The sequence below is a fragment of the Filicampus tigris genome, chromosome 8 (assembly GCF_054856515.1).
Source record: "Filicampus tigris isolate MCC_2025a chromosome 8, RoL_Ftig_1.0, whole genome shotgun sequence".
Classification (NCBI taxonomy): Eukaryota; Metazoa; Chordata; class Actinopteri; order Syngnathiformes; family Syngnathidae; genus Filicampus; species Filicampus tigris.
In genome coordinates this window covers 9,500,706-9,516,036 of record NC_141224.1, presented here as the reverse complement: position 1 = coordinate 9,516,036, position 15,331 = coordinate 9,500,706, and the positions used below count along the sequence as shown (strand labels likewise).

Genomic DNA, 15,331 nt, shown 5'->3' with positions numbered 1-15,331 from the left:
CCAGAGTGCTAACCATTACACCATGAAACCTACATTTGCATATTTGAATGATGTTCAATAGATTTACAGTTAGAGTTAAGTATGGTTTCAAATTTCAGGAACAAAATTTGTGTCTACGATATAACAACTAAGGTTCCACCGAGATTTGAACTCGGATTAGCGGATTCAGAGTCCAGAGTGCTAACCATTACACCATGGAACCTACATTTGCATCTTGAGATGGTGTTCAATAGATTACAGTTAGAGTTAAGTATGATTTCAAATTTCAGGAACAAAACTCTGCTTCTATGATATACAACTAAGGTTCCACTAAGATTTGAACTGGAATCACTGGATTCAAAGTCCAGAGTGCTCACCATTACACCATGAAACCTACATTTGGATATTTGGATGCTGTTCAATAGATTTACAGTTAGAGTTAAGTATGGTTTAAAATTTCAGGAACAAAATTTGTGTTTATGATATGACAACTAAGGTTCCACCAAGATTTGAACTCGGATTACTGGATTCAGAGTCCAGAGTGCTAACCATTACACCATGAAACCTACATTTGCATGTTTGGATGTTGTTCAATAGATTTACAGTTAGAGTTAAGTATGGTTTCTAAATTTCATGAACATAATCTGTGTCTATGATATAACAACTAAGGCTCCACCGAGATTTGAACAGGGATTACTGGACTCAGAGTCCAGAGTGCTAACCATTACACCATGGAACCTATCTATAGTTTATATGGATGGTGTTCAATAGATTACAGTTAGAGTTTAGTATGGTTTCAAATTTCAAGAACAAAATTCTGCTTCTATCATACAACAACTGAGGTCCCACCGAGATTTGAACTCAGACCACTGGATTCAAAGTCCAGAGTGCTAACCATTATACCATGAAACCTACATTTGCCAATTTGGATGGTGTTCAGTAGATTTACAGTTAGAGTTAAGTATGGTTTCAAATTTCAGGAACAAAATTTGTGTCTATTATATGACAACTAAAGTTCCACTGAGATTTGAACATGGATTACTGGATTCAGAGTCCACAGTGCTAAACATTACACCATGGAACCTACCGATGCTTTGGCTGGATGGTGTTCAATAGATTACAGCTAGAGTTAAGTACGGTTTCAAATTTCAGGAACAAAATCGTGCTTCTATGATAAGACAACTAAGGTCCCACCGAGATTTGAACTCAGATCACTGGATTCAAAGTCCAGAGTGCTAACCATTACACCATGAAACCTACATTTGCAAATTTGGATGGTGTTCAATAGATTTGCAGTTAGAGGTAAGTATGGTTTCAAATTTCAGGAACAAAATTTGTGTCTATGATATGACAATTAGGGTTCCACTGAGATTTGAACTCGGATTACTGGATTCAGAGTCCAGAGTGCTAACCATTACACCATGAAACCCACATTTGCATGTTAGGATGATGTTCAATAGATTTTCAGTTAGAGTTAAGTATGGTTTCAAATTTCAGGAACAAAATCTGTGTCTATCATATGACAACTAAGGTTCCACCGAGATTTGAACTCGGATCACTGGATTCAAAGTCCAGAGTGCTAACCATTACACCATGAAACCTACATTTGCGTATTTGGATGGTGTTCAATAGATTTACAGTTAGAGTTAAGTATGGTTTCAAATTTCAGGAACAAAATTCTGCTTCTATCATACGACAACGACAGTCCCACCGAGATTTGAACTCGGATCACTGGATTCAAAGTCCAGAGTGCTAACCATTACACCATGAAACCTACATTTGCATATTTGGATGGTGTTGAATGGATTACAGTTGGAGTTAAGTATGGTTTCAAATTTCAGGAAAAAAAATTCTGCTTCTATCATACAACAACTGAGGACCCACCGAGATTTGAACTCGGATCACTGGATTCAAAGTCCAGAGTGCTAACCATTACACCATGAAACCTACATTCTCATATTTGGATGGTGTTCAACAGATTTACAGTTAGAGTTAAGTATGGTTTCAAATTTCAGGAACACGATCTGTGTCTATGATATGACAACTAAGGTTCCACCGAGATTTGAACTCGGATTACTGAATTCAGAGTCCAGAGTGCTAACCATTACACCATGGAACCTATCTATGGTTTGGCTGGATGGTGTTCAATAGATTACAGTTAGAGTTAAGTATGGTTTCAAATTACAGGAACAAAATCTGTGTCTATGATATGACAAGTAAGGTTCAACCAAGACTTGAACTCGGATTACTGAATTCAGAGTCCAGAGTGCTAACCATTACACCATGGAACCTATCTATGGTTTGTATGGATGGTGTTCAATAGATTACAGTTAGAGTTTAGTATGGTTTCAAATTTCAAGAACAAAATTCTGCTTCTATCTTACAACAACTGAGGACCTACCGAGATTTGAACTCGGATCACTGGATTCAAAGTCCAGAGTTCTAACCATTACACGATGAAACCTACATTTGCATATTTGGATGGTGTTCAACAGATTTAAAGTTAGAGTTAAGTATGGTTTCAAATTTCAGGAACACGATTTGTGTCTATGATATGACAACTAAGGTTCCACCGAGATTTGAACTCGGATTACTGGATTCAGAGTCCAGAGTGCTAACCGTTACACCATGGAACCTATCGACTCTACGGTTGGATGGTGTTCAATAGATTACAGTTACAGTTAAGTATGGTTTATTACTCAGGAAGAAAATTCTGCTTCTATGATATGAGACCTAAGGCTCCACCGAGATTTGAACTCGGATTACTGGATTCAGAGCGCAGAGTCCTAACCATTACACCATGGAACCTATCTATGGTTTGGCTGGATGGTGTTCAATAGATTACAGTTAGAGTTAAGTATGATTTCAAATTACAGGAACAAAATCTGTGTCTATGATACACAACTAAGGTTCCACTGAGATTTGAACGCGAATCACTGGATTCAAAGTCCAGAGTGCTAACCATTACACCATGAAACCCACAGTTGCATGTTAGGATGATGTTCAATAGATTTACAGTTAGAGTTAAGTATGGTTTCAAATTTCAGGAACAAAATCTGTGTCTATCATATGACAACTAAGGTTCCACCGAGATTTGAACTCAGATCACTGGATTCAAAGTCCAGAGTGCTAACCATTACACCATGAAACCTACATTTGCATATTTGGATGGTGTTCAATAGATTTACAGTTAGAGTTAAGTATGGTTTCAAATTACAGGAACAAAATCTGTGTCTATGATATGACAAGTAAGGTTCCACCGAGACTTGAACTCGGATTACTGAATTCAGAGTCCAGAGTGCTAACCATTACACCATGTAACCTACGTTTGCATGTTTGGATGGTGTTAAATGGATTACAGTTAGAGTTAAGTACGGTTTCAAATTTCAGGAACAAAATTCTATGTCTATGATATGACAACTAAGGTTCCACTGAGATTTGAGCTCGGATTACTGGATTCAGAGTCCAGAGTGCTAATCATTACACCATGGAACCTATCTATGGTTTGGATGGATGGTGTTCAATAGATTTACAGTTAGAGCTTAGTATGGTTTCAAATTTCAGGAAAAAAAATTCTGCTTCTATCATACAACAACTGAGGACCCACTGAGATTTGAACTCGGATCACTGGATTCAAAGTCCAGAGTGCTAACCACTACACCATGAAACCTACGTTTGCATATTTGGATGGTGTTCAACAGATTTACAGTTAGAGTTAAGTATGGTTTCAAATTTCAGGAACACGATCTGTGTCTATGATATGACAATTAAGGTTCCACTGAGATTTGAACTCGGATTACTGGATTCAGAGTCCAGAGTGCTAACCATTACACCATGGAACCTATCGACTCTACGGTTGGATGGTGTTCAATAGATTTACAGTTAGAGCTTAGTATGGTTTCAAATTTCAGGAACAAAATTCTGCTTCTATGACATACAACTAAGGTTCCACTAAGATTTGAACTCGAATCACTGGATTCAAAGTCCAGAGTGCTCACCATTACACCATGGAACCTACATTTGGATATTTGGATGGTGTTCAATAGATTTACAGTTAGAGTTAAGTATGGTTTCAAATTACAGGAACAAAATCTGTCTCTCTGATATGACAAGTAAGGTTCCACCGAGACTTGAACTCGGATTACTGAATTCAGAGTCCGGAGTGCTAACCATTACACCATGAAACCTACATTTGCATATTTGGATGGTGTTCAATAGATTTACAGTTAGAGTTAAGTATGGTTTCAAATTTCATGAACATAATCTGTGTCTATTATATGACAACTAAGGCTCCATCGAGATTTGAACTCGGATTACTGGACTCAGAGTCCAGAGTGCTAACCATTACACCCTGGAACCTATCTATGGCTTGTATGGATGGTGTTCAATAGATTACAGTTAGAGTTTAGTATGGTTTCAAATTTCAAGAACAAAATTCTGCTTCTATCATACAACAGCTGAGGTCCCACCGAGATTTGAACTCGGATCACTGGATTCAAAGTCCAGAGTGCTAACCATTACACCATGAAACCTACACTTGTGTATTTGGATGGTGTTCAGTAGATTTACAGTTAGAGTTAAGTATGGTTTCAAATTTCAGGAACAAAATTTGTGTCTATGATATGACCACTAAAGCTCCACTGAGAATTGAACATGGATTACTGGATTCAGAGTCCACAGTGCTAACCATTACACCATGGAACCTACTGATGCTTTGGCTGGATGGTGTTCAATAGATTTACAGTTAGAGTTAAGTATGGTTTCAAATTTCAGGAACAAAATCTGTGTCTATCATATGACAACTAAGGTTCCACTGAGATTTGAACTCGGATCACTGGATTCAAAGTCCAGAGTGCTAACCATTACACCATGAAACCTACATTTGTGTTTTTGGATGGTGTTCAATAGATTTACAGTTAGAGTTAAGTATGGTTTCAAATTACAGGAACAAAATCTGTGTCTATGATATACAACTAAGGTTCCACTAAGATTTGAACTTGAATCACTGGATTCAAAGTCCAGAGTGCTCACCATTACACCATGGAACCTACATTTGGATATTTGGATGGTGTTCAATAGATTTACAGTTAGAGCTAAGTATGGTTTCAAATTTCAGGAACAAAGTCTTAGTCTATGATATGACAACTAAGGTTCCACCGAGATTTGAACTCGGATTACTGGATTCAGAGTCCAGAGTGCTAACCATTACACCATGAAACCCACATTTGCATGTTAGGATGATGTTCAATAGATTTACAGTTAGAGTTAAGTATGGTTTCAAATTTCAGGAACAAAATCTGTGTCTATGATATGACAACTAAGGTTCCACCGAGATTTGAACTCGGATCACTGGATTCAAAGTCCAGAGTGCTAACCATTACACCATGAAACCTACATTTGCATATTAGGATGATGTTCAATAGATTTACAGTTAGAGTTAAGTATGGTTTCAAATTTCAGGAACAAAATCTGTGTCTATCATATGACAACTAAGGTTCCACCGAGATTTGAACTCGGATCACTGGATTCAAAGTCCAGAGTGCTAACCATTACACCATGAAACCTACATTTGCGTTTTTGGATGGTGTTCAATAGATTTACAGTTAGAGTTAAGTATGGTTTCAAATTACAGGAACAAAATCTGTGTCTATGATATACAACTAAGGTTCCACTGAGATTTGAACGCGAATCACTGGATTCAAAGTCCAGAGTGCTAACCATTACACCATGAAACCCACATTTGCATATTAGGATGATGTTCAATAGATTTACAGTTAGAGTTAAGTATGGTTTCAAATTTCAGGAACAAAATCTGTGTCTATCATATGACAACTAAGGTTCCACCGAGATTTGAACTCGGATCACTGGATTCAAAGTCCAGAGTGCTAAGCATTACACCATGAAACCTACATTTGCGTATTTGGATGGTGTTCAATAGATTTACAGTTAGAGTTAAGTATGGTTTCAAATTACAGGAACAAAATCTGTGTCTATGATATGACAAGTAAGGTTCCACCGAGACTTGAACTCGGATTACTGAATTCAGAGTCCAGAGTGCTAACCATTACACCATGAAACCCACATTTGCATATTTGGATGGTGTTCAATAGATTTGCAGTTAGAGTTAAGTATGGTTTAAAATTTCAGGAACAAAATTCTGTGTCTGTGATATGACAATTAAGGTCCCACTGAGATTTGAACTCGGATCACTGGCTTGAAAGTCCAGAGTGCTAACCATTACACCATGAACCCTACATTTGCATATTTGGATGGTGTTCAATAGATTTACAGTTAGAGTTAAGTATGGTTTAATATTTCAGAAACAAAGTTCTGTGTCTATGATATGACAACTAAGGTTCCACCGAGATTTGAACTCAGATTACTGAATTCAGAGTCCAGAGTGCTAACCATTATACCATGGAACCTATGTTTGCTTATTTGTATGGTGTTTAATAGATTTACAGTTAGAGTTAAGTATGGTTTCAAATTTCAGGAACAAAATCTGTGCCTATGATATGACAACTAAGGTTCCACTGAGATTTGAACTTGGATCATTGGATTCAAAGTCCAGAGTGCTAACCATTACACCATGGAACCTATCTATGCTTTGGCTGGATGGTGTTCAATAGATTACAGTTAGAGTTAAGTATGGTTTCAAATTTCAGGAACAAAATTCTGCTTCTATCATACGACAACGACAGTCCCACCGAGATTTGAACTTGGATCACTGAATTCAGAGTCCAGAGTGCTAACCATTACACCATGAAACCTACATTTGCATATTTGGATGGTGTTCAATAGATTTGCAGTTAGAGTTAAGTATGGTTTAAAATTTCAGGAACAGAATTCTGTGTCTGTGATATGACAATTAAGGTCCCACTAAGATTTGAACTCGGATCACTGGCTTGAAAGTCCAGAGTGCTAACCATTACACCATGAACCCTACATTTGCATATTTGGATGGTGTTCAATAGATTTACAGTTAGAGTTAAGTATGGTTTAATATTTCAGAAACACAGTTCTGTGTCTATGATATGACAACTAAGGTTCCACCGAGATTTGAACTCGGATTACTGAATTCAGAGTCCAGAGTGCTAACCATTATACCATGGAACCTATGTTTGCTTATTTGTATGGTGTTTAATAGATTTACAGTTAGAGTTAAGTGTGGTTTCAAATTTCAGGAACAAAATCTGTGCCGATGATATGACAACTAAGGTTCCACCGAGATTTGAACTTGGATCATTGGATTCAAAGTCCAGAGTGCTAACCATTACACCATGGAACCTATCTATGCTTTGGCTGGATGGTGTTCAATAGATTACAGTTAGAGTTAAGTATGGTTTCAAATTTCAGGAACAAGATTTTGTGTCTATGATTCAACAACTGAGGTTCCACCAAGATTTGAACTCGGATTGCTGGATTCAGAGTCCAGAGTGCTAACCATTACACCATGGAACCTATCTATGCTTTGATTGGATGGTGTTCAATAGATTACAGTTAGAGTTAAATTTTTCCAATCAGAGGAACACATTTCTCTCTATGATAAGACAACTAAGGTTCCACCAAGATTTGAACGCTGGTAACTGGATATAGAGTCCACAGTGCTCAGCGTTACACCATGGAACCAGCACTTCTTGCGGTGTTAAATGGACTACAGTTAGAGTTAAGTATGGTTTCAAATTTCAGGGTCAATATTAAAGGGATGGTTGGGCCGGGATGGCCATGTTTTCACTGACAATTTCGTTTTATCTATTTTTTGGTCGGGAAAATGAAAAGAGTTGTCATTTTCTATTTTATCAATAAATTTGGGAGAAATTAGGAAATAAGTGACTCGATGAATAACGCCTCTTGTTAATGAGGAAAATAGCCGCGCCCCCTACCGTCCATCCTTGTTCGGTCGGAGTCACTGGAGAGACCGATTACAAACTCTCCGTTGGAAATCATTGTACTTTCATTCCTTTCAACGTCCAAAAACGGTGATCAATTGGCACCAAAATGTATGTGGATATCCTTACTAATGACCACTTCAACATATCAAAAGGATTAACCTCTCCGTGGCTTTATATGAGAATGAGGAAATGTGGAAGTGAGCAGAGCTACATAGATTCATGCTGGGACGAGCGCACACTACTTCTTTGCTCAAAAAAAAAAAAAAAACACTGCTTCTTTGCTGATCGTGGTTAGGACGGGCGAGGTATTAAACACCAGTCAGGATATTTACAGGGACTGAAGTGGGAATTTTTTTCATTTTTACATGCAAACCTATTATATAAGTGCCACTGTTAAACTCATCCAAGTGTTTCTTTAAGTTTCTAGCATATAATAATGAAGGTTCCAAGGAGATTTGAACTCAGACCACTGGATTCAAACCAAAGGTTCTGTCATGTAATGCTTAATTGCTTCGCACTCTGGACTCTGAAATCAGTGATCTGAGTGGAAACTAAAACTCAGTTTAATTTCTTGCTGCGGCATTGCCACTCATTAAAATGGTTTAGATGTGTGTTCAAGTGTAAACAAGTGTATCCTCTGTGGTGTACTGTTTAGCAATAAGGGCTTCAAATACAACCGTCAAAGTTCAAGTCTCAGTGTAACCTTCAATTGAGTAACACTCAATGGGAATGTACGAACATTTGTAAAGCCACGTTTTTTGACAACCATTAGATTCCATTTAAATTGCTGAGAATGATCAAATCCCATCAAAACAACAAAAAAACAAATCTTTATTGTTCTATGGTGTAATGGTTCACACTCTGGCATCGGAATCCAATGATCAGAGTTCAAATCTCAGTAGAGCCTTTAATCTTACTGTCTGATTTGATTAAAGCAATATTGAACAAGCCCAAGATGCTTGCCAAGGTTTCACATCCCAGTGAAACCTTAAATGCTGCTTACCCAAAATGAAATAAATGCAATTGTCTAGTGGCTGCTTGGTATTGAATGTCCAGTCTGTTGTACAATTCCTAATGAAACTGAACCTGAGCTCCTTTAACGCCACAAATATGAGCGCTTGTAGGTTCCATGGTGTAATGGTCTAGCACGCTGGACTTTGAATCCAGTGATCTGAGTTCAAATCTCAGTGGAACCATCAATGTTGTCTACTCAAGTCATTACAGCAACATGAATGAATAATGCATTCCTTGGAACATGAAACATAACCATCTGTCTGTGCCCCCCCTCGCTCTCTCTTTACAGTATATATGTGTTTTATTCCTGTTCTTAGCTGCGTCTTGAAGTTGAAAATTGCAAAAAGTCACTCGGCATCTTGCTGACTGACAGAAAGAAGAATAAAAGCAGCGGGAAAGAAAATATAAGAAGGCCTCTTGCTGCTGTCCATTGTCTCAATCTGGCGTGCAAGTGCGACGGCTGTGAATCGCTACGAGGCCCTGACCTACTTTGTGACCCACATAGAAGTTCAATGTGAGCACCATTGTTCTGCCATTAGACACAAAGACAAAGAGAAACAAAAACGAAGACAAAGACAACTAACCGAGCCACGTGTTCATCTTCTCGGAGCTGCAGTGCTCCAACAGAGGCTGGATCAGGACGTCCAAGTCCACTTTGGGGGCCTCCCTGGTGAACTCCTGCTCCAGATGAGATGATGGAGAGTTGAGACGAAAGACCAGTCAAAATACTCTGTCATTAATAACGATAATCTGCGAATAATTGACACCCCCCAACAAAGGTTTACAATCGTCTACAGATGCTGCAAGATGGCAGAAAAGCACAATTTTTAGACAGAGCTATGGCCTGAATAAATGAACCACATAGTCCCTTTGCAGCAATATGCCACAAGATGGCGACAGAGCAATACTTTTATGTTAGACAGGACAACACAGTAATTTTGCCTAATGAAGGTCCACTATCTTGCTGACATGCACAACGCCATAGACGGGCTAACAGTAATTACAAAGCTTCCCACAATTGCTACTGCTATTAATTTTACCTCCACGGTGATGTGCAGCGGGTCCACGATCTGCCAGATGACCAGCGACAGGAAGTCTACGCCCAGCAGCACGCCCACCGTGGCGTACAGTTTCCACGGCTCCAGCTGTTGCTAAGTCATACACACAAACGGACGACAAACACACAAACAACACACAACGGAAACAACATTTTATGCTTTGTCTTCCTAAAACATTTGTATTTCATGTAAAATTGTTTATTACAAAATGCAAATATCAATTCATGCCCAATTTTTTTAATTGTACATTTTAGAAAAAAAAAAATCTACTAGTCATAAAGTCACTTTTTTTAGTCAAATAAAAAATGCAAACTGGTTCATATTTCTAATATTTTTGTATCTTATGTAAAATGGTTTATTTCAAAAAAGTATAAATATAATGCACAATGCACATCAAGTACAGCTACCTGAAAAATCAACTAAATTAAGTAATAAAGTATCCGTACCACTTGAGATGTTGCGTCTGAATAACATTGAATGCATCAGCACTGACTCCGGCTTTGAGCGTTTCTTCACAAGCCGCTTTTTCCCAGACTGTTAATACTCATCCATATTCATACATATCCATAAATATTGCACTCGCCATCTTGAGATTAAGAAGTGGAGTTAAGTGTATCTTGCGGGGCCTTCGGGTTGAATTATGTCCACAAATACAACCGCCGAGGCGGTTAAAAAAAAAAAAAAAAAAGCCAGCTGAGCACGACCACAGCTAAGATAATGGAAAACAAAAATGTACTGCGTTCAAGATAGCTGGGAAAGCTGGATGGCATCTGCTTGGAGATAAAAAGTTTGACATGACTGTCCACTAGGTTAAGATTTGGTTGAAACCCTAACCCTGTCTCTAATTTGAAACGCTGACCGTGGCTTGGTACCTCCTTTAAACCGTAACTTGAAACACTACCTCTAATTTGATTCTCGAATTCTGCCTCGAAAATCTAACCGTGCTTTTAAATCCTTATTTGAAACCCCAACCTTTTCTTGACACCATAACTCAGGCATGAACCCCTGATTTGAAGTGATAATAATTCCTTCAAACCCCAATTTTCGCTTGGAACCATAACAAGACATGAGATTGTAATTCAAAACCCAAACAATAGCTTCTTTGAACCACATAGGAAGTTCAAAACTTCAAACTATTATTTGAAATCCTCAACTTGACTCAAAACCCTAACCCAGTCTTGAGATGCTAATTTCAAACCCTTAGCCAATCATTAAACCCTAACCCTGTCTTGAAACCTTTATCTTAAAGCCGTACCTTCTTTTTCTCCTTCTTGTCATCCTTCTTGGTGAAGAGGGTGTGGACCCACCATATCTTAGTGAACATGCTGCCGTATGCAAGGCTGAATCCCAAACCCAGCAGCCACAGACGGAACTGCAGGTGGGAAGACCCAAAAAAAAAAAATGTTAATTTGAGAGCAAAGAGGAGTCCTTCGGGTGCAGCCCGAGCGTGAATATTATACTTCGGAATATTAAGACTCATCTGTCATTGACCCCAAAGGTGGACCAGTAATTACCAGCACAGAACTTGTGTAGATCCCAAAGATACTTAGAGGAAAAGCAATTTAGCCATGTCTACTTTTTTTAAATTTTATTTGCAAGTTCTAAAGGGCAAAAAGAGGCAAATTAATGTTCCAATAACATTCTCAACATAGACCAAATCCATCTGGATTAAGCCCAATACAAAAAGTTTCATTGTACATCACTGAAACTCACTTGCTCATTAGCGACCCCTAGAAAGTTAGGAAAAGTCAGCCCAGTTTGACCGATCAACACAAAATTGGGTGGACAGGTCGATCACAACAGGATGCGCGAAAAAGTTTCAAGGACCCATGCTCGAAAGTGAATAGGAAGTCAGGGCGGACAATGACGCTAAGCTTTGAAGATCATTTCGATGGTTCTCAGAAAGTTAGGAAAAAATTTGCCTCCAACATGAGTTTGTCCAGAAAGCCATACAATTAGGTGGACATGACCATCACTGAACAGGAAGTCTGACATTTTGGTTTGAAGCAATCACGTTGGCGGCGGCGCTTTGCTTACCTGGCAGACGACGGGGAACTGCGATCGGTGTACGTGATGTCCGTCGATGCCGAGCGGGAAGACGGCGGCCAGAGCCATCATGCAGCCCGCCGCCGTCATGTTGTTCAGGTATGGCTGAGAGTTCTGGATGTAGCTGCAATGGCACACAAACACAAAACATCACTGTCTGATTCTATTTTGGGAGCTTATAACATCACGGAACACAATATTTTGTGGCTCTTCAAAGCTTATTTAAAATGCGGAACTCAATACTGTGCCTGGGAGTTCAATTCTCTTTTATCGCGTCCGTTTTACATAGTAAATGAGAGTGACAAATAAACAGATTGAAGCAAGCACGCTTGGCCTCTTATTTGGAGAACTGTGCGAGCAAATGAGTAAGAACAGGTGCTAAGGAATATTTTAAATAGTGTCTTAAAATGTTTAAAAGGAGAGTGTCGGAGGAGTAAAACTATACAATGTATAAAAATACTCATTTTTTAATACGGTCTCCTTATATTGCAGATTTCCACCTAACCGGTCTGGAAGCTATCCTGCACGATAAACGGGGGAGGGGTCACTGTATTCAGACAGCGTGCAATCACTTGAGTAAACATTTCATACTGGTTTGTCCAGGTAATGATTTGTGACAAGCCTAAATGCTCCAATTGTACGTGAAGTAGCTCGTCAGTGTGAGACTTTCAACTGAGAGCGACTTAATGAAAACATTTGATGTGATCCGACACTCTTCCCTCAGCCAAATTGCGTGTGAAATCTAATCAAAGCCGGAGGAGATCCCACCGCCGCCCCTCGTGAGGAAAGAAACCGCTGAAAACTCTTGATGAGCTCACCGACATATTGAACTTGAGCTCAGTGTGTTCAGGTCAAACATAAATTTTGCATGTTGGATGGACCGCAGAGAAATCTCGGCTCACGAGGCATTTTGAAAGGATTTTGGTGCAATCATTTCTTAAGCTAGCTGCCGAAATTGTGAACTACCTTGCCGCCCACCCGGTAAAGAACAACTTTATAATCTAAGTTATTTATTTCTAAATTCAAGTAATCAGTAACGTAGCTAAGTTATTTTTAAAATCACACAAATTTACATTTTCTAGGTAACTGGCAACTATCAGTAACCTGAACCGGAGGGGAAGCGTTTCTTCCTGCTTTGAGGAATGCGCAAATTGGTTGCTCCGCTGGTGATAATATGCTATATGCGATAATGCACTCTAGGGCTGTGCAATTAATCGAAATTCAATTACAATTACGATTATTACACTCCACGATTACAAAATTTGCATAATCGTAAAAAACTATTATTAATATGCATTTACATCCAACGCGCAATGTTTGTTTACACACAAGGAAATCATACTTGAATTTATACATTTGCACCTTTTTTAGTTTTATAATAACAATTTTTTAAATTTTTGTTTGGAACTATCATAATAGTAGTGTTTTAAAGAAATGTATTTGTCTTTATATTTTTTACGTTCAAACATCTTGTTTTGTACCAAAAAATAAATGATCGTTTGAATAATCGTGATTTCAATTATTACCAAAATAATCGTGATTAATATTTTTTTCATAATTGAGCAGCCCTAATATTCTCTTACCGAATACGCGTGTACGCTTACCGCACGTTGTTGTTGTAGATGTTAAAGGTGAGACACACGATGCCCAGCAGGATGCCAAGGCCGGCAAACACAGACACGGCAGCGAACAACTTCTGAGACAGGAAGCGGTACTCTTTCTCCACCACCGTGCGATCGGCTGGAGGCCCCGCCCCTAAAAGAGAAAATCCAGCACATGCAGTAGTTTCACACGCAAGTCCATAGAAAATCATGATGTGACATTTTTGTTTTCCATCTTAAAGCAGAAATCAGTTCAACATTTTCCTTTACAATATGTTCTATGCGCCCCCGCTAGTCTAAAGGCGGTATTGCGATTAATATTGCATTTGTGGAATCTGAATTAAGCAGCCATTTTGGCACTTGCTGTCAACCTAAAATGACATAATAGTGCCTCAGGTCTCACCTTGCAAACATCACATGACCAAACCCAGAAAAGAGGTGAGCTGTGACGGTCGTTACCAGAGCCCTGCGGCACTGTGATGTCATATGTCATATGGCAGAAAGTGGCAGTACAAGGCAAAATGTCCGCCCACTAAGATGGATAAAACATGAATTTTGCTGCTTAATTCATATTCCACAAACACAATATTAATCAGAAAACTGTATCAAGACTACTGGGGGAACACAGACATATTATTATAAAGAACATTTTTGACTTGACTTCCCTCTTTAAGGTCCATGTACTAATATACTCTTTGTTTTTAATAGTAAGACAAATCAGCACTCTAGTAGGATATCAAATAAATAGTACAACTGATCTAAAGCTGTTGGAGCATTTATTCAATAAACTACTAGTGGGCTGAAATATGAATAAAACTAATGTACGTGCTTCAAATACAGCAAATACTCAAAAGCCATTTGAGCGTGTACTATTATTGTTTGTCTAATAAAGTGAGCACTATAACAGCTCGTGGGAACGGCAAGAAGGAACCATATTTGAATCGAACCCACATTCTACTGCTGATTATTAAAGAATGGAAAAAGTTAGAAACAAACATTAGCACAAAGTGCACCCTTTATTGTACTGCAATCATCTTTTTTAGTCATTAAGTCATAAAGTCATTATATTCATGTATGAACTTATGTAATGCTCTTTTTTTCAATACAAGTAAATACGGTAGTTATAAGTTAGCCAGCTATTAATGACAAATAAGTACATATATTCATTCAGCGCCCTTGTCAGTGAACACTGCTGGGTAACATTTTTAACACAGGCACACACACACACACACAAACAAAACGTGTATATTAACTGAGTGAGTGAGTGAGTGAGTGAGTGAGTGAGTGAGTGGGCATGCTGTGTGCTAATTAAGAGCGTGTAGTGTGGAGTTAACAGCAAATGATCCCGACGTGCTCCAGCTTCAAACTAACTTCATTGCTCGCTAATGAAGTTCAACAAGGGCCAGATGGACCAGGAAAAGCTTGTTTTGCCGCTGCTGCTTCTTCTTCTTTTTTCTTCTCTAGCCTCACAATGCCCAAATCTGTGTGTGTGTGTGCGCATGCGTATTTGAGTGAAAAGGACTTTTATTTATATTTTATTGACATACGCATCTCATATTGATCTTATTTGTGAAAGAGAGAAATTGTGTGCAACAGCGTGTGTGTGTGCGTGTGTTAATGATATTGTGATGCGGCGTATCGTTTTCTTTTACGCTCCAGCATCGATACACAGTCAAATATAGATTTTTACTATTTAAGAGAGAGAAATTGGGTGCGACAGTGTGCGTGTGTGCGCGCAAGT

The 15,331-nt window shown here is 38.6% G+C and overlaps 1 protein-coding gene and 27 non-coding genes across 32 annotated transcripts in view; 1 reads left to right on the top strand and 27 right to left on the bottom strand.

Annotated features, from left to right (window-relative positions):
- The window catches only part of gabbr1a (gamma-aminobutyric acid (GABA) B receptor, 1a), a 72,844-nt gene that overhangs the window by 13,617 nt on the left and 43,896 nt on the right, over positions 1 to 15,331 (bottom strand). For 4 of the 5 annotated variants that reach the window (XM_086038242.1, XM_086038243.1, XM_086038238.1 and 1 more), the window contains 5 exons: positions 13,594 to 13,744; positions 11,981 to 12,113; positions 11,199 to 11,315; positions 9,926 to 10,036; positions 9,470 to 9,563 (listed from right to left, as the gene is read on the bottom strand). In XM_086038242.1, the coding sequence (XP_085894368.1) occupies positions 9,470 to 9,563; positions 9,926 to 10,036; positions 11,199 to 11,315; positions 11,981 to 12,113; positions 13,594 to 13,744 (606 nt within the window). The remainder of the gene's footprint in view (positions 1 to 9,469; positions 9,564 to 9,925; positions 10,037 to 11,198; positions 11,316 to 11,980; positions 12,114 to 13,593; positions 13,745 to 15,331) is intronic. The other variant, XM_086038239.1, reaches the window with a different exon arrangement.
- trnaq-cug (transfer RNA glutamine (anticodon CUG)) lies at positions 131 to 202 on the bottom strand. Its single transcript has one exon. It is a non-coding gene; the product is annotated as a tRNA-Gln (tRNA).
- On the bottom strand, positions 474 to 545 carry trnaq-cug (transfer RNA glutamine (anticodon CUG)). Its single transcript has one exon. It is a non-coding gene; the product is annotated as a tRNA-Gln (tRNA).
- trnaq-uug (transfer RNA glutamine (anticodon UUG)) lies at positions 820 to 891 on the bottom strand. Its single transcript has one exon. It is a non-coding gene; the product is annotated as a tRNA-Gln (tRNA).
- Positions 1,165 to 1,236, bottom strand: trnaq-uug (transfer RNA glutamine (anticodon UUG)). The gene has a single exon. It is a non-coding gene; the product is annotated as a tRNA-Gln (tRNA).
- trnaq-cug (transfer RNA glutamine (anticodon CUG)) lies at positions 1,337 to 1,408 on the bottom strand. Its single transcript has one exon. It is a non-coding gene; the product is annotated as a tRNA-Gln (tRNA).
- Positions 1,509 to 1,580, bottom strand: trnaq-uug (transfer RNA glutamine (anticodon UUG)). The gene has a single exon. It is a non-coding gene; the product is annotated as a tRNA-Gln (tRNA).
- Positions 1,682 to 1,753, bottom strand: trnaq-uug (transfer RNA glutamine (anticodon UUG)). Its single transcript has one exon. It is a non-coding gene; the product is annotated as a tRNA-Gln (tRNA).
- trnaq-uug (transfer RNA glutamine (anticodon UUG)) lies at positions 1,855 to 1,926 on the bottom strand. The gene has a single exon. It is a non-coding gene; the product is annotated as a tRNA-Gln (tRNA).
- Positions 2,027 to 2,098, bottom strand: trnaq-cug (transfer RNA glutamine (anticodon CUG)). Its single transcript has one exon. It is a non-coding gene; the product is annotated as a tRNA-Gln (tRNA).
- Positions 2,544 to 2,615, bottom strand: trnaq-cug (transfer RNA glutamine (anticodon CUG)). Its single transcript has one exon. It is a non-coding gene; the product is annotated as a tRNA-Gln (tRNA).
- On the bottom strand, positions 3,059 to 3,130 carry trnaq-uug (transfer RNA glutamine (anticodon UUG)). The gene has a single exon. It is a non-coding gene; the product is annotated as a tRNA-Gln (tRNA).
- Positions 3,231 to 3,302, bottom strand: trnaq-cug (transfer RNA glutamine (anticodon CUG)). Its single transcript has one exon. It is a non-coding gene; the product is annotated as a tRNA-Gln (tRNA).
- Positions 3,578 to 3,649, bottom strand: trnaq-uug (transfer RNA glutamine (anticodon UUG)). The gene has a single exon. It is a non-coding gene; the product is annotated as a tRNA-Gln (tRNA).
- On the bottom strand, positions 3,750 to 3,821 carry trnaq-cug (transfer RNA glutamine (anticodon CUG)). Its single transcript has one exon. It is a non-coding gene; the product is annotated as a tRNA-Gln (tRNA).
- Positions 4,440 to 4,511, bottom strand: trnaq-uug (transfer RNA glutamine (anticodon UUG)). Its single transcript has one exon. It is a non-coding gene; the product is annotated as a tRNA-Gln (tRNA).
- On the bottom strand, positions 4,785 to 4,856 carry trnaq-uug (transfer RNA glutamine (anticodon UUG)). Its single transcript has one exon. It is a non-coding gene; the product is annotated as a tRNA-Gln (tRNA).
- Positions 4,956 to 5,027, bottom strand: trnaq-uug (transfer RNA glutamine (anticodon UUG)). The gene has a single exon. It is a non-coding gene; the product is annotated as a tRNA-Gln (tRNA).
- trnaq-cug (transfer RNA glutamine (anticodon CUG)) lies at positions 5,128 to 5,199 on the bottom strand. The gene has a single exon. It is a non-coding gene; the product is annotated as a tRNA-Gln (tRNA).
- On the bottom strand, positions 5,300 to 5,371 carry trnaq-uug (transfer RNA glutamine (anticodon UUG)). The gene has a single exon. It is a non-coding gene; the product is annotated as a tRNA-Gln (tRNA).
- trnaq-uug (transfer RNA glutamine (anticodon UUG)) lies at positions 5,472 to 5,543 on the bottom strand. Its single transcript has one exon. It is a non-coding gene; the product is annotated as a tRNA-Gln (tRNA).
- On the bottom strand, positions 5,815 to 5,886 carry trnaq-uug (transfer RNA glutamine (anticodon UUG)). Its single transcript has one exon. It is a non-coding gene; the product is annotated as a tRNA-Gln (tRNA).
- trnaq-cug (transfer RNA glutamine (anticodon CUG)) lies at positions 5,987 to 6,058 on the bottom strand. Its single transcript has one exon. It is a non-coding gene; the product is annotated as a tRNA-Gln (tRNA).
- On the bottom strand, positions 6,333 to 6,404 carry trnaq-cug (transfer RNA glutamine (anticodon CUG)). Its single transcript has one exon. It is a non-coding gene; the product is annotated as a tRNA-Gln (tRNA).
- On the bottom strand, positions 7,024 to 7,095 carry trnaq-cug (transfer RNA glutamine (anticodon CUG)). Its single transcript has one exon. It is a non-coding gene; the product is annotated as a tRNA-Gln (tRNA).
- On the bottom strand, positions 7,196 to 7,267 carry trnaq-uug (transfer RNA glutamine (anticodon UUG)). Its single transcript has one exon. It is a non-coding gene; the product is annotated as a tRNA-Gln (tRNA).
- trnaq-cug (transfer RNA glutamine (anticodon CUG)) lies at positions 7,369 to 7,440 on the bottom strand. Its single transcript has one exon. It is a non-coding gene; the product is annotated as a tRNA-Gln (tRNA).
- On the top strand, positions 8,995 to 9,067 carry trnaq-uug (transfer RNA glutamine (anticodon UUG)). The gene has a single exon. It is a non-coding gene; the product is annotated as a tRNA-Gln (tRNA).